The sequence below is a fragment of the Anolis carolinensis genome, unplaced genomic scaffold (assembly GCF_035594765.1).
Source record: "Anolis carolinensis isolate JA03-04 unplaced genomic scaffold, rAnoCar3.1.pri scaffold_11, whole genome shotgun sequence".
NCBI classification, from domain to species: Eukaryota; Metazoa; Chordata; class Lepidosauria; order Squamata; family Dactyloidae; genus Anolis; species Anolis carolinensis.
This window is the reverse complement of record NW_026943822.1, coordinates 784374-799147: the sequence shown is the minus strand read 5'-3', so window position 1 is coordinate 799147 and position 14774 is coordinate 784374. Positions and strand designations below refer to the sequence as shown.

At 38.0% G+C, this 14774-nt stretch overlaps 2 protein-coding genes and 1 non-coding gene across 3 annotated transcripts in view; 1 reads left to right on the top strand and 2 right to left on the bottom strand.

Moving 5' to 3' along the window:
- Positions 1-192: 192 nt before the first annotated feature.
- On the bottom strand, positions 193-9701 carry tipin (TIMELESS interacting protein). The gene is made up of 8 exons (XM_003228560.4): positions 9572-9701; positions 7972-8124; positions 7549-7633; positions 6776-6851; positions 5938-6060; positions 4349-4412; positions 2803-3003; positions 193-716 (listed from the first exon to the last, which is right to left on the bottom strand). The coding sequence occupies exons 2-8, from the start codon at positions 8099-8101 to the stop codon at positions 595-597; spliced, it is 801 nt and encodes a 266-aa protein (XP_003228608.1). The 5' UTR covers positions 8102-8124; positions 9572-9701; the 3' UTR covers positions 193-594.
- On the bottom strand, positions 3135-3269 carry LOC134294027 (small Cajal body-specific RNA 14). Its single transcript, XR_010001011.1, has one exon. It is a non-coding gene; the product is annotated as a small Cajal body-specific RNA 14 (non-coding RNA).
- A 2317-nt stretch (positions 9702-12018) lies between the features above and the next one.
- The window catches only part of map2k1 (mitogen-activated protein kinase kinase 1), a 29932-nt gene continuing 27176 nt past the window's right edge, over positions 12019-14774 (top strand). Inside the window, exon 1 of the mRNA XM_062963440.1 lies at positions 12019-12269. Coding sequence (XP_062819510.1) covers positions 12190-12269 — 80 coding nt within the window. The 5' untranslated portion in view covers positions 12019-12189. The remainder of the gene's footprint in view (positions 12270-14774) is intronic.

Genomic DNA, 14774 nt, shown 5'->3' with positions numbered 1-14774 from the left:
GTAATTACTGTATTTATGAATTTAGCACCAAAATATCACGATGTATTGAAAACATTGACTACAAAAATGGCTTGGATAATCCAGAGGCTTGGATAAGCGAGTCTTGGATAAGTGAGACTCTACTGTACTGGTTGGTTTATGTTGGTTAGAACTGTTCTTCATTTTAAATATTCAGCTCTTTTGACTTCCAAGGTTTATTTACTTTTTATTTCCCATATAACTTGAGGACCGTGCTACATACATTTCACCACATGAAAATATTAAGTTTCAATAACTGGAATTGTTCTCTCAGAGCCTCCTTCCTGTGCGGACACTTTCTGGCTCACAGGGAACCGTAGTCGCTTTCATCTATAAGCTTTCTTCCTTTTAAAATAAAGACAAAAAGTTTCAAGGAAACTTTTTTTCCCTGAACGATAACACTACACTCTCTCTCTTTCTCTAACGAAGGTTAGCACCAAAAAGATCCTTACAGCTGTTTACAAAAAAAGGAAAAAATGCACTTTGCAAAAATCTTTTTAGCAGCAAGGAATGAAGAAGAAGATGCCACTGGTTACATCAAGTCCTTTGTCACCCGATCCAAACCCAGTTCTTAAGTCATTCATCGTCTTCCATACTTTGCACTTTTGGAGAAGTTTGGGAAGATGGGCTTCCCGTTTCTAGCAGGGCCTCGTCGTCCGGCTCCGGGGCCACAAAAGGGTCGTGTCCTTCGCTAAACTCTGTGGGAAACAAATGAATATTGACCACTTAACGTTGCTCTTCTTGCACCAATTCCCTTCTGTAATTTAATTCATAGCTCACCCCCTAAGCCACTCAATCACCTGGAGAGCTTTATGAGAAAAAAGGGAATTGATTCTGCAAATTCAATTTGTACAGTCAAAGAAGCAATTATCACAAAGGCAGGAGGTCAAGTTGCAGGAAACTGTTAGTTTTAGAATACAAACTAAACACAAAATTGGAGACACATGTTCTGGTTAAAGATTATTATTACTACTACTACTACAGTAGAGTTTCACTTATCCAAGATAAATGGGCCAGCAAAACATTGGATAAGCGAAAATCTTGGATAATGAGGAGGGATTAAGAAAAAACCTATTAAATATAAAATTACATTATGATTTTACAAATTAAGCACCATAATAATAATAATAATAATAATAATAATAATAATAATAATAATAATAATAGTATTGGAAAATGAACATGCAAAGATACTGTAGGACTTCCGAATCCAGACTGACAAAGTTCTGGAACACAACACACCAGACATCACAGTTGTGGAAAAGAAAAAGGTTTGGATCATTGATGTTGCCATCCCAGGTGACAGTCGCATTGACGAAAAACAACAGGAAAAACTCAGCCGCTCTCAGGACCTCAAGATTGAACTTCAAAGACTCTGGCAGAAACCAGTGCAGGTGGTCCCGGTGGTGATGGGCAAACTGGGTGCCATGCCAAAAGATCTCAGCCGGCATTTGGAAACAATAGACATTGACAAAATTACGATCTGCCAACTGCAAAAGGCCACCCTGCTGGGATTTGCACGCATCATCTGAAAATACATCACACAGTCCTACCGTGTTTCCCCGAAAATAAGACAGTGTCTTATATTAATTTTTGCTCCCAAAGATGTGCTAGGTCTTATTTTCAGGGATGTCTTATTTTTCCATGAAGAAGAATTCACATTTATTGTTGAACAAAAAAATGAACATTTATTATATACTGTGCAGTAGTTGTCATCACAAACCAGCAGAACCAGGCAAACTGTGAATCCTATCAAGAATTTCTTGTTATTGCCATTATTTCCATGTACAACAATCTATGGTACGTACATTTACCAATCCTGCATGCTCTGGTGCTCTGTTTGGCGGGTATGCTTCTAAACAAAAACTTTGCTAGGTCTTACTTTCAGGAGAGGCCTTATATTTAGCAATTCAGCAAAACCTCTACTAGGTCTTATTTTCAGGAGATGTCTTATTTTCAGGGAAACAGGGTAGACACTTGGGAAGTGTTCGACTTGTGATATTGTGATACGAAATCCAGCATATCTATCTTGTTTGCTGTGTCATAATAAAATAATAATAATAAGTTTATTTATATCCCGCCTCCATCTCCCCTGAAGGGGACTCGGGGCGGCTTACAGCAAAATCAAAATACAAGCAATGATAAAATATGAAATAAAATATGAATATCAAAGGACAACAAAAACCAATAATAAAATATACACAATAGGCGAAAAAACACAACGCAATTAAAACATCAAATTAAAAACAATGAGGTTGCAATAATGGATAAGCAAGGTGCACATTATGAGTAACAAATTCGTAAATAGATAAAGTGCATGTTTTACAAGAAATTGACAGAAAAAGCAGTTCAGTACACAGTAATGTTATGTAGCAATTACTGTATTTACAAATTTAGCACCAAAACATTGCAACATTTACAGTAGAGTCTCACTTATCCAACATTCGCTTATCCCAATGTTCTGGATTATCCAACACATTTTTGTAGTAAATGCTTTCAATACATCATGATATTTTGGTGCTAAATTCGTAAATACAGTAATTACTACATAGCATTACTGCGTATTGAACTACTTTTTCTGTCAAATTTGTTTTATAACATGATGTTTTGGTGCTTAATTTGTAAAATCATGACCTAATTTGATGTCTAATAGGCTTAACACACACACACATATATATACACATACACACACATAAAGAGACAGTATTTACTGTTGCCAAAATATTTTGGGACCCCAGCCTTGAGGACCCCCAGTTTCAGAAGGCAATGCTTTAGGGAGCGTACCGTGCTCTTGCAACTGACTCCCCGGCTGCATCTTCGCTTGCCTCCTTTCAAGGGCTAACTGCTTGTTCCTCTCGATCCTCTGCTGTTGCTCCTCTGTTAATGCCATCATTACAGGCGAACCACGGTCTTCTCTTGTGTTCTGGATTTCAGAAAATACGTCTAGTTCTTCGGTGTTCAACCTTTCATTTGCTGTGTCTTCGCCTGCATTGGGTGCAAGAATTCTATTAGCAGGGACAGGCAAAAGCACGGCTGGAGACATGACTTTCATTTTGTACATTTCTTGCATCTCACTACATACAACACAATCTTAAGTTGTCACTAGTCATATACCAAATGTCTGGAACCATCGCACAGGAATCTGATATCTAGGCAGACGCTGTCGGCAGGATCCAGTCTTGTTAATGTATGTGGCCGCATAGGGCTGCATTGTATTGCTCACAAATGCAGCCAATATTCATGGCAACCACACCTGCCTAATTGCTTGGATCCCAGGAGAGACAGGCAAAGCACTACCCTCGGTATAAGTCCTTTTGAGACATCTTATTATCGTGGGAAGTTGAGTTCCCTTTGGGGAGATAAAGCAGGGTATAAATAAATACAATAATAAAGATTACAAAATTGATTACAATAATTTGGATTGATTACAAAAAAGCATTTGATTCACTGCCACATTGGATTATCAAATGTCTAGATGTCATTGGTGTTTGTGAAAATATTAGAAAGTTCACCAAAAATGCAATGAAACAATGGAAAACTCATTTCCATGATACAGCACTTTACGAAACTTATCCCCGCTGGTTTGCTTTTAATTACTCTGATTGTATCTGCTTGGATTTTAATGTATTGTCCATTATTTTATTTTGTGTAACGTTGAAATGTTTTAAATTTTGTCAAATATGCTGTGTCGTTGTTTCGGGCTTGTCCCTGTCGTGAGCCGCCCCGAGTCCCTTCAGGGAGATGGGATGGGATATAAAAATAAAGTTTATTATTATTATTATTATTATTTAAAACTGAGTTGCTCGTGGGCAACGAAAGCTATGGAACTGTTAACATCAAGAGAGGAATTTTCCAGGGCAACTCACTATCACCACTGCTGTTCATCATTGCAATGGTCCCTCTGTCACTAATTCTACAGAAAACAAACCTGGGCTACAAAACAGCCAGAAATTCACCAAAAATTTCCCACTTGCTGTACATGGAGGATCTAAAGCTTTATGGAAAATCAGAAACAGAAATCCAATCATTGACCAACACAGTCAGAATCTTCAGCACTGACATCTTGATTTTATATGGCTGTGTAGATGGGGCCTCATATAATCCAGTTCAAGGAATATAATGTGGATTGTCTGCTTTGATAATCAGGTTTATATGGCAGTGTAGAAGGGGTCTAATTCAACGAGCTTATTCAAGTTGTACACAAATCAGGCCAAAGGTAAACCAACTTTCAGCAGACCATTCAGGGCTTGCTATTTCTCAGTAGCATCCAAATATTATGACATTAAGAGGGAAAAGGAGCCAAGTGCCAGAATCGCTAATGCATACGTGCCTTCGTTAGTTGCGAAGTCTTCATGTAAAATGGGTAGATCGAGTCGGATTCGCTTTAAGCAGGCCTGGAAGGAGAATGGGTCATGTGTTAGGTGTTGCCGCCACTTTAAATGGCACCAATGGAAACATCTACGGAAAAGAGGATTTAAATTTTCAATAACTGGATCAATTAGAGAACATTCTACAGAAGCTATATAACCCCAGAGATGATAGCTAACATAGATAAATCTTTTTGAGGGGAATGCTGGAGATGTAAGATGCAGAAAGGTACAAGATTATTGGGAAACGGTGGTTTAAAAAAACAAACAAAATTATTAATAAAAAGATTAAGAACAACCCAGAAATGTGTCTTTAGGGGAATTTAGTGAGAGAATCAGCAAAGGAGACAAAGAAATTGGCCAATATCGCTTTGCTCTTGTGAGATTAATAGCGAAATCTTAGAAGGAAGACAAAGTTACTTATAAAAGGCTGGAGAAAAATAACTATTCGGATATATTATTATGTTTATTTATACCTCGCTTTATCTCTCCCGAAGGAGACTCAAAGCAGCTTACAACTAAAAGTAGGACCACATAATTTAAAATATACAAATACGCAAACATTAAAACAGAATTAAACATAACAGTATTAAAATTCACAGCTAATATTCATTATTACCATCCTAGAATTCAATGACAGGTCAGTTATCAGACTCGAAATGCGCTAATCGTGTATTTATATGTATATTATTATCAATGTTTAATGTATTTCATTTTAATTGATTGAATTGTTTATAATATTTTTATATTGTGTTTTATTGTAAGCCGCCCTGCGTGCCCTATGGGTGAGAAGGGCGGGATATAAGTATTGTAATAAATAAATAAATAAAACATATTAAAAGCTAAAAATCATAGCATAATCAAATGGACAAGTTAACCCATAGTATTCAGAGAGGAAACAATGAAGAATTTAGTAAAAATGGAGGCTGGCCTTTGGATATTTGGAAAGGAAGACGTATGTACACTTTAAAGTAGCCACAAGGGGAATTTATTAAAACAGATACAGTAGTGTCTCACTTATCCAAGACCCGCTTATCCAACGTTCTGGATTATCCAGCACATTTTGTAGTCAATGTTTTCAATACATCGTGATATTTTGGTGCTAAATTCGTTAAAAGAGTTATTGCTACATAGCATTACTGCATATTGAACTACTTTTTCTGTCAAATTTGTTGTATAACATGTTATGGTGCTTAATTTGTAAAATCATAACCTAATTTGATGTTTAATAGGCTTTTCCTTAATCCCTCCTTATTATCCAAGATATTCGCTTATCCAACGTTCTGCCGGCCCGTTTAGCTTGGCTAAGTGAGACTCTACTGTATAAGGGTAGGTTTTAATAGGAATTAAGATTCACATTGAGTAGTGTTGGAAATCATAGGTGGTGGGTTCACAGTTGTGGGGAAGGAGGGGAGGGGTTTGATAAGATATTACACAGTTTCTGTTAGTTACTGTATTATTGGTATTAGATTTTTGCTTTTTGTTTGTTATTTACACACAATAATGTTTTTTTTTAAAAATTACAGGAATAACTGGCAACAACGACACCCACCTGGACCGGCTTTTTATTTCCCAGGGTTTCAACCCTGTCGACAAACTCCTCGAACTGAAGTTTTGGGAAGAGCCTGTGCGCCCAGTGCTCCATGTGCCTTATGAGCGCCTGCAGGTCGGCTTCCTAGTCGCACAAACAAGACGCCATTAAACCGCTCCCTCAGCAAGAATCTGGGGACACATTCAGTCTTAACTATTACCGATGTTTGGCCCAATCTAAGGAAAGGATTATCGTCTCGGAAAAACTTAGCCACTGAAGACATTTTCTCGTTAACAACAGGATATGAATGGGCACAAATTAGAAGGGTGAAGGTACTTGGGAAAGCCCTTTGAAAGATACATTAACACATTGAAATGTTATTTATTTCTTGATTCTGGAGGCACACAAATAGTATCTCCGTTTTATACAGATGCTGCCATAATAATGACAACTCACAATCAATGGATATGACCCTATTGGCTTTTTTTTTGTATAGTTTTTTATTCAAAGTTTTTTCCAGGTGTGATTCATAAAAATAGGGTTTTACAAAACTACACAAGTGTGAAGGAAAGAAAAGGGAAGAAAATAGGAAAGTGAGGTGGGCAAGGGAAAGGGAACAGTTTAGGGAAGTTAAAAGAAAAGGTTTAGGTTAAATAAAAAAGAAAAGGAAAAAAAAGTGTTCAAAAATATTTTTGAACTTTTTTATTTTTGAGATGACCCTATTGTGATTGCGGCCTCTAATGTTTTATTGATTCCTTTCACAAATAAACTTTGTTATTTGGTTATTTTGGCCCCAGAACAGATCCCTGGCATGCAACGGCCACAAAAGTCAAGAGAAAAACCTCTGCGCATTTCTTACCTCATGGCCTTTACCTTTGAATTTTATATTATCAAACATACTTCGCAAAGCTGGAAGTCCTCGCTCTGAAATTAGCCTGTGAATGTTAGAAGTGTCTCCAGTTACTTGAAAAACAAAGGTAGCTATCCCTCCAGTATCTTCCCAAATCTGTTTATCTGGCCCAATGCAGTACATTAAATAAGACCACATAGAGCAAACTAAAGAAAATTGCATCAATAGCTATAGGTCATCTATGGAACAGGACACTCTAAAGTGTGCAATGGTACCAACCAACATTTTTTTTCCTGTTGCAATGAACCATGCCTTTGCCATATTCTATCATAAAGCAGAATAATACCATGATGCAACTCATCACTTACATTACTCTATAAGTTTGCTTGCTTAAATATCCTTATTCCATCCTTCAGCCCTTGTCAAAGGACCCAAGTTCATTCACGGTATATAATCCACAGACTAGGAAGTGCTATCTTCTAACTATTGCAAGCTAAAATCTATACCAAATAAATTGATACATGCAGAAGAATGTTGAATAGAGTTCACAATTTGGGACAAATTCAGACTCATAGAGGACATAGCCACCAAGAGTGGACTCTGGGGCAGAATGGCCTTACAGGGCAACAAAGGGCCAAACACAAGCCACTTAAATAAATCCGCAAAGGAATATATCTTGAGAACCAGGTTCTAGAAGAAGACATCAGTAAAAAGGCAGCAAATAAACCAATTTCCTTATTGAATACAACTTCTACACACAAGTCTTTGGCACTAAAATATACCTTTGAGCATCTAGTTTGGGCAAGGGTCTTTTTACAGTTCTTCTCGTTGTTACAGGGGAATCCTTGGCTTTGTTTCCCTCTGGTTCTGGCAAATAAAAAAACAATGTATTCTAAAACTGCAAATGACAGCAACCAGATTTTACAAAGCGTAAACAAGTGTGGCTAACAATGGTATACAATATATCTCAATGTTGCATCAGTCCTACAGAAAGGCGCTGTTGGAGTTGTTTATTTATGTCCTGATGTTGCAACTGGGGTGCTTTAGAGACTGTTTCAAATCAATTCCCTTAGGAAAAAGGAAGCAAAGTCATTCCCACCCAGCATTTTTTTTCTTCTCAAGAAAGTTAAAAAGTAACATTTACTTGAATTTAAAAAGAAAACAACGCGACTTTGAGCCAAGGTTTATAACAAACAAAGACTCACCTCCATTAACCAGGTCGGCCTCAGCATCTCTCCCAGGAGAATCAGGAGGCGGCAGAGGCAGAAAAGCCTCGTCCTGGATTTGTTCATAGCTGGGAAGATCAAACAAATTGCTTTCTATGGGGTCTATCATCTTGTTGCAATAGGAATGTTGTTCTGGAAGATAATTAGTAGCATTAGGATAATTGACAAATAGATGTCTTTGGCCTCACCAGCATTATACTGTGAGGGGAGATCAAAAATCATAGTGTTGGGCCATTTAGTCCAATCCCTTTCTGCCATGCTAGAAAAGCACAATCAAAACATCCCTGACAGATGGCCATCCAACCTCTGTTAAAAGCTTCCAATGAAGGAGCTTCCACCAGACTCTGCTTCAGAGAGTTCCGCTGTTGAACAGCTCTTCTTACAGTCAGGAAGTTCTTCCCAATGTTCAAGTGGAATTTCTTTTCCTATCATTTGAACTCATGGATCCATTGAGTCCCAGTCTCCAGGGTAGCAGAACACAAGCCTCCTCCCACTTCCTTATGGCATATTTAAACATTGCTCTCATGTCTCCTCTCAGCTGTTCTAGTTGTTCCAAATTTCTAATCACAATAATAATAGTAATATATGATCAGAAGACGCAGAGGGTATTTTTGTAATTTCATAATGTCCCAAGCACTCCAGGCCCCAAACCAGGGTCAAACTAAATTTTGTAAATATATATATATATGAATGACATAAAGTATATACACACATATATACATACACACATACATGTATATTGGAAAAATGAGACACACATGCACCTATATACACACAGATGGAAAATGTTGGCTGGGAAAATTGCAAAATATGCATATGCATAGACAGTATATATATATATATATATATGTATGTGTGTGTGTGTATACAGATTGAAAATTTAGCAGAATATATATACAGTAGTCTCACTTATCCAAGCTAAATGGGCCGGCAGAACCTTGGATAAGCGACTATCTTGGATAATAAAGAGGGATTAAGGAAAAGCTTATTAAACATCAAATTAGGTTATGATTTTACAAATTAAGCACCAAAACATCATGTTATACAACAAATTTGACAGAAAAGGTAGTTCAATACACAGTAATGAAATGTTGTAATTACTGTATTTACGAATTTAGCACCAAAATATCACGATATATTGAAAACATTGACTACAAAAATGGCTTGGATAATCCAGAAACTTGGATAAGCGAGGCTTGGATAAGTGAGACTCTACTGTACATATATATATGGAAAATCTGCACAATATGTATATGTATATATAAATGGGAAAAAATGCTATATAGATATATGTATGGAAAAAACTGCAAAATATTTATATGTAATATAAATTACATATTACCTTTACTTATAGAGAGAAATACTGTGTGTGTGGAAAAAAATGCCAAATATTATATATAATATATAATAATGTAATATATATATATATATATATATATATATATAATAAACACACATACATGTGGAAAAATTGCAGAATCTATATATAAAGAGCGATGGGAATATATATATATATATATATATATATATATATATATATATATATAAATATGCTTCGAAATGCTCTCTCGGCCCTCACCGCTTCCAGACGGCTTCCTTCTAACACTGGGCAGCCAACTTCCGGGTGGAGAGGCGCCGGAAAACGGAAGCGGAAGCCGTCCGAAGCGCGCCAAATCGCCTGGAGTGGAGCCAAACTGAACCCTCGCGCATGTGCAGAAGCGGCGGCGGCGGCCAAAAGCGAGACCGCGGGCTGCGGGGCGGATCTCGCGAGAACTTGTTCTCAGTGAGAGCAATGTTGCGTTGCTAGGTAGATCTTCCCCTCTTAGCAACTAGATTTTTCTCTCCTTTTTCTTTTTCTTTTATTATTATTAATCAATTCCACTTTTAATGGCTACATGCTATGGAATCCTGGGAGTTGTAGTAGTGTAAAACTACAAGCCCAAAAGCCCTTGTGAAACTACAACTCCCAGGATTCCTTAGCATTGATTATAATTAAGGCAGTATCAAACTGCATTAATCCCACAATGTAGATGCCTCCTCTTTTGACCCAGTGCTAAGGAAACTTGAGAGTTATAGTTTCATAAGGCCTTTCCCTGGCCGGTTTGTTCCCCAAACTACAACTCCCATGTCTCCTTAGAATTGATGATAGTTAAAGTGGTATCAAACTGCATTAATCCTCCCGTGTAGACGCACCCAAAGGCCCTGCTCTATTCAAACTAAATCTATTGAGTTGATGGCATTTAGCCGTTGCCTTCAACCATTGCTTTGATCGGGCGAATGGAGCTCTTTTTGAATTCCATTCCAAAACTGATTAATTAATTAATCAGCAAATGAATGATTTGAACGCCTCCCAATCACTGCCCGGCATCCCGGCTTCCCGTCTGGCTCTTTCCTTATCCAAGATCCTTTTCCAATTACAGGAGAGTCTCACTTATCCAGGATAAACAAGCCAGCAGAACCTTGGATGAGCGAAAATCTTGGATAATAAGGAGGGATTAAGGAAAAAGCCTATTAAACATAATTTACATTGTGATTTTACAAACTACTGTATATACTCGAGTATAAGCCGACCCGAATATAAGCCGAGGCACCCAATTTTACCACCAAAAAAACTGGGAAAACATTGACAAAGGATTCTTCTCACACCCTGGACTCTCCACAGATATATATTCTTTCCTTTCCTTGCCTAGTTTATCCATACCTCACAACCTCTGAGGATGCCTGCCATAGATGTGGGCGAAATGTCAGGAGAGAATGCTTCTGGAACATGGCCACACAGCCTGAAACACAGACAACAACCCTGCTTATGTATCCTTTTAATAATAATAATAATAATAGAGTAAAATAATACATGTAATAATAATAATTAATACAGTAAAATAATAAATGTAAAAATAAATAGATTAAAATAATAAATGTAACAATAATTGTATCGGAGTGAAATAATAAATGTATTAATAATAATAAAAATAGAGTAAAATAAATGTAATAGTAATATTAATAGAGTAAAATAATACAGTAAATAATACAGTTAATAAATAGATGTCAAGATCTCCAATCTTTGACATCTCCGGTCGGCTGACAAAGAACAGGTGCCAGCCATAAAACCTCAATGACCCTCTGGTATGTGAGAGCCCCTATATAAATGGGCCAAAGAGAAGGTTCTGGTATTCTGTAGAATAAAGCCTGTTGGAATCTATCAGCGTGTGTCTTGGTGCTTTCTTTTGGTGGAAGACTTACCCACAGCACAACTGGAAGAAGAGAACCTAACAAACATGTATCACATATTGTTATTATATTATAATCACTACTTATGACAATGAATCTCGAACTGTGCTATTTGAGCAGATTGACATGTGATGGGTCCCTGTCATGGTCTCCGATCTTTGACATCTCTGGGCACAGAGCAAGCGCTGACAAAGAACAGATGCCAGCCATAAAACGGGCCAGCCATAAAACCTCAATGACCCTCTGGCATGTGAGAGCCCCTATATAAATGGGCCAAAGAAAAGGTTCTGGTATTCTGTAGAATAAAACCTGTTGGAATCTACCAGCGTGTGTCTTGGTGCTTTTTCTGGTGGAAGACTGACCCACAGCAGAACTGGAAGAAGAGAACCTAACAATCCATAAAACCTCAATGACCCTCTGGTATGTGAGAGCCCCTATATAAATGGGCCACAGAGAAGGTTCTGGTATTCTGTGGAATAAAACCTGTTGGAATCTACCAGCGTTGTGTCTTGGTACTTTTTCTGGTGGAAGACTGACCCACAGCAGAACTGGAAGAAGAGAACCTAACCATCCATAAAACCTCAATGACCCTCTGGTATGTGAGAGCCCCTATATAAATGGGCCAAAGAGAAGGTTCTGGTATTCTGTGGAATAAAACCTGTTGGAATCTACCAGCATGTGTCTGGTAGAGAGGAAGAGAAAGAGAAGAAGTGGAAGAAGAGGTGGAGCAGGAGGAGGAGGAGGAGGAGGAGAAGCGAGAGGAAGGCTGGCTGCGGGCGGCGCATGCGCCGTTGTGTCGCGGCTCCCTTGCCCGTGCACCTGGGGGAGGAGGAGGAGGAGGAGGAGGAGCTTCCTGGCTCCCCTTCCTCCTCCGCCTCCTCTCGCAAGGGCTCCTCGCCCGCCCGCCCGGCCGCCTTCCTCGCCCTCAGTCCCAGCCTTTGCGAGCTGCCTGCCCGCCTCTCCCTCGCCATGCCCAAGAAGAAGCCCCTTCCCATCCAGCTCAACCCGGCGCCCGACGGATCCGCCCCCAATGGGACCAGCGCCGCCGAGTGAGTCCGGGCAGGGAACCAGGGAGGCGGGAGCAAGGAGCAGGAGGCGCCGGGGAAGGTCCTGCAACGCAGCCCGCGCTCCTGCTGCCTTGGGCTCGGGCGCTGCGCCGCCTCCCAAGGCGCGGGTTCGAGGCCGGGCAGCCGCCACTCTCAATAGCATTAGTCTTCTTAGTATTAATACTGATGGTGATTTCTTTCTTTCTTGCCCACCTCTTTCCATGGATCAAGGCAGGGAGCAACAACATACTAGAATATTATTATTATTATTATTATTATTATTATTATTATTTCTTATACTATATTATTACTACTATTATTTTATTGTTATTATTCCTCACCCATACTATAATATATTATTATTATTTCTTACCCATACAATATATTATTATTATTATTTCTTACCCATACTATAATATAGTATTGTTACTATTTATTATTATTTCTTACCCATACTATAATATAGTCTTATTGCTATTTATTATTATTATTATTATTATTTCTTACCCATACTATAATGTATTTTTATTACTATTTATTATTATTTCTTACCCATACAATATATTATTATTATTTCTTATACTATAATATATTATTACTACTATTATTTTATTATTATTATTCCTCACCCATACTATAATATATTATTATTATTTCTTACCCATACAATATATTATTATTATTATTATTATTATTATTATTATTATTATTATTATTTTACCCATACTATAATATAGTATTACTATTTATAATTATTATTTCTTACCCATACTATAATATAGTCTTATTGTTATTTATTATTATTATTTCTTACCCATACTATGTATTATTATTATTTCTTACCCATACTATGTATTATTATTATTTCTTACCCATACAATATTATTATTATTATTATTATTATTATTATTATTATTTCTTACCCATACTATAATATAGTATTATTACTATTTATTATTACAGTAGAGTCTCACTTATCCAACACGCGCTTATCCAAGGTTCTGGATTATCCAACGCTTTTTTGTAGTCAATGTTTTCAATACATCGTGATATTTTGGTGCTAAATTCGTAAATACAGTAATTACAACATAACATTACTGCTTATTGAACTTTTTCTTTCAAATTTGTTGTTAAACATGATGTTTTGGTGCTTAATTTGTAAAATCATAACCTAATTTGATGTTTAATAGGCTTTCCCTTAATCCCTCCTTATTATCCAACATATTTGCTTATCCAGCGTTCTGCCGGCCCGTTTATGTTGGATAAGTGAGACTCTACTGTATTTTATTATTATTATTTTATTATGACACAGCAAACGAGATGCATATGCTGGATTTCATATCACAAAATCACAAGTCGAACACTTCGCAAGTGTCTAGGACTGTGTGATGTATTTTCGGATGATGCGTGCAGATCCCAGTAGGGTGGCCTTTTGCAGTTGGCAGATCCTAATTTTGTCAGTGTCTATTGTTTCCAAATGCCGGCTGAGATCTTTCAGCACGGCACCCAATGTGCCGATCACCACCGGGATCACCTGCACTGGTTTCTGCCAGAGTCTTTGAAGTTCAATCTTGAGGTCCTGAGAGCGGCTGAGTTTTTCCTGTTGTTTTTCGTCAATGCGACTGTGACCTGGGATGGCAACATCAATGATCCAAACCTTTTTCTTTTCCACAACTGTGATGTCTGGTGTGTTGTGTTCCAGAACTTTGTCAGTCTGGATTCGGAAGTCCCACAGTATCTTTGCGTGCTCATTTTCCAATACTTTTGCAGGTTTGTGATCCCACCAGTTCTTTGCTGCTGGGAGGTGGGACTTGAGGCATAAGTTCCAATGAATCCTTTGGGCCACATAGTTGTGCCTCTGTTTGTAGTCTGTCTGTGCGATTTTCTTACAGCAGCTGAGGATATGATCCATGGTTTCATCGGTTTCCTTGCACAGTCTGCATTCTGGGTCATCAGCTGATTTTTCGATCTTGGCCTGAATTGCCTTTGTCCTGATGTCTTGCTCCTGGGCTGCAAGGATCAGGCCTTCTGTCTCCTTCTTCAGGGTCCCATTCGTGAGCCAGAGCCAGGTCTTATTATTATTATTATTATTATTATTATTATTATTATTTATGGCCTTTGTCCTGATGTCTTGCTCCTGGGCTGCAAGGATCAGGCCTTCTGTCTCCTTCTTCAGGGTCCCATTCGTGAGCCAGAGCCAGGTCTTCTATTATTATTATTATTATTATTATTATTAATGGCCTTTGTCCTGATGTCTTGCTCCTGGGCTGCAAGGATCAGGCCTTCTGTCTCCTTCTTCAGGGTCCCGTTCATGAGCCAGAACCAGGTCTTCTCCTTATCAGCCTTTCCTTCAATTTTGTCAAGGAACTTTCCATGCAATGTTTTGTTGTGCCAGCTGTCAGCTCTAGTTTGTAGTGTGGTTTTCTTGTACTGATTCTTTGTCTGATGTGTTTGAGGAGTTTCTGATTTTTGACTTCAATCAAAGCAGGTTCTTCACTTTGCTTTACA

Coding starts and splice junctions, on each gene's coding strand:
- tipin (XM_003228560.4), bottom strand. CDS start 8,101: ATGATAGACCCCATAGAAAGCAATTTGTTTGATCTTCCCAGCTATGAA. Junction 6,061..6,775: donor TCAAAGGTAAAGGCCATGAG/GTAAGAAATGCG, acceptor TTGTGCGACTAG/GAAGCCGACCTGCAGGCGCT. Junction 3,004..4,348: donor AGACTTCGCAACTAACGAAG/GCACGTATGCAT, acceptor CACCCAATGCAG/GCGAAGACACAGCAAATGAA.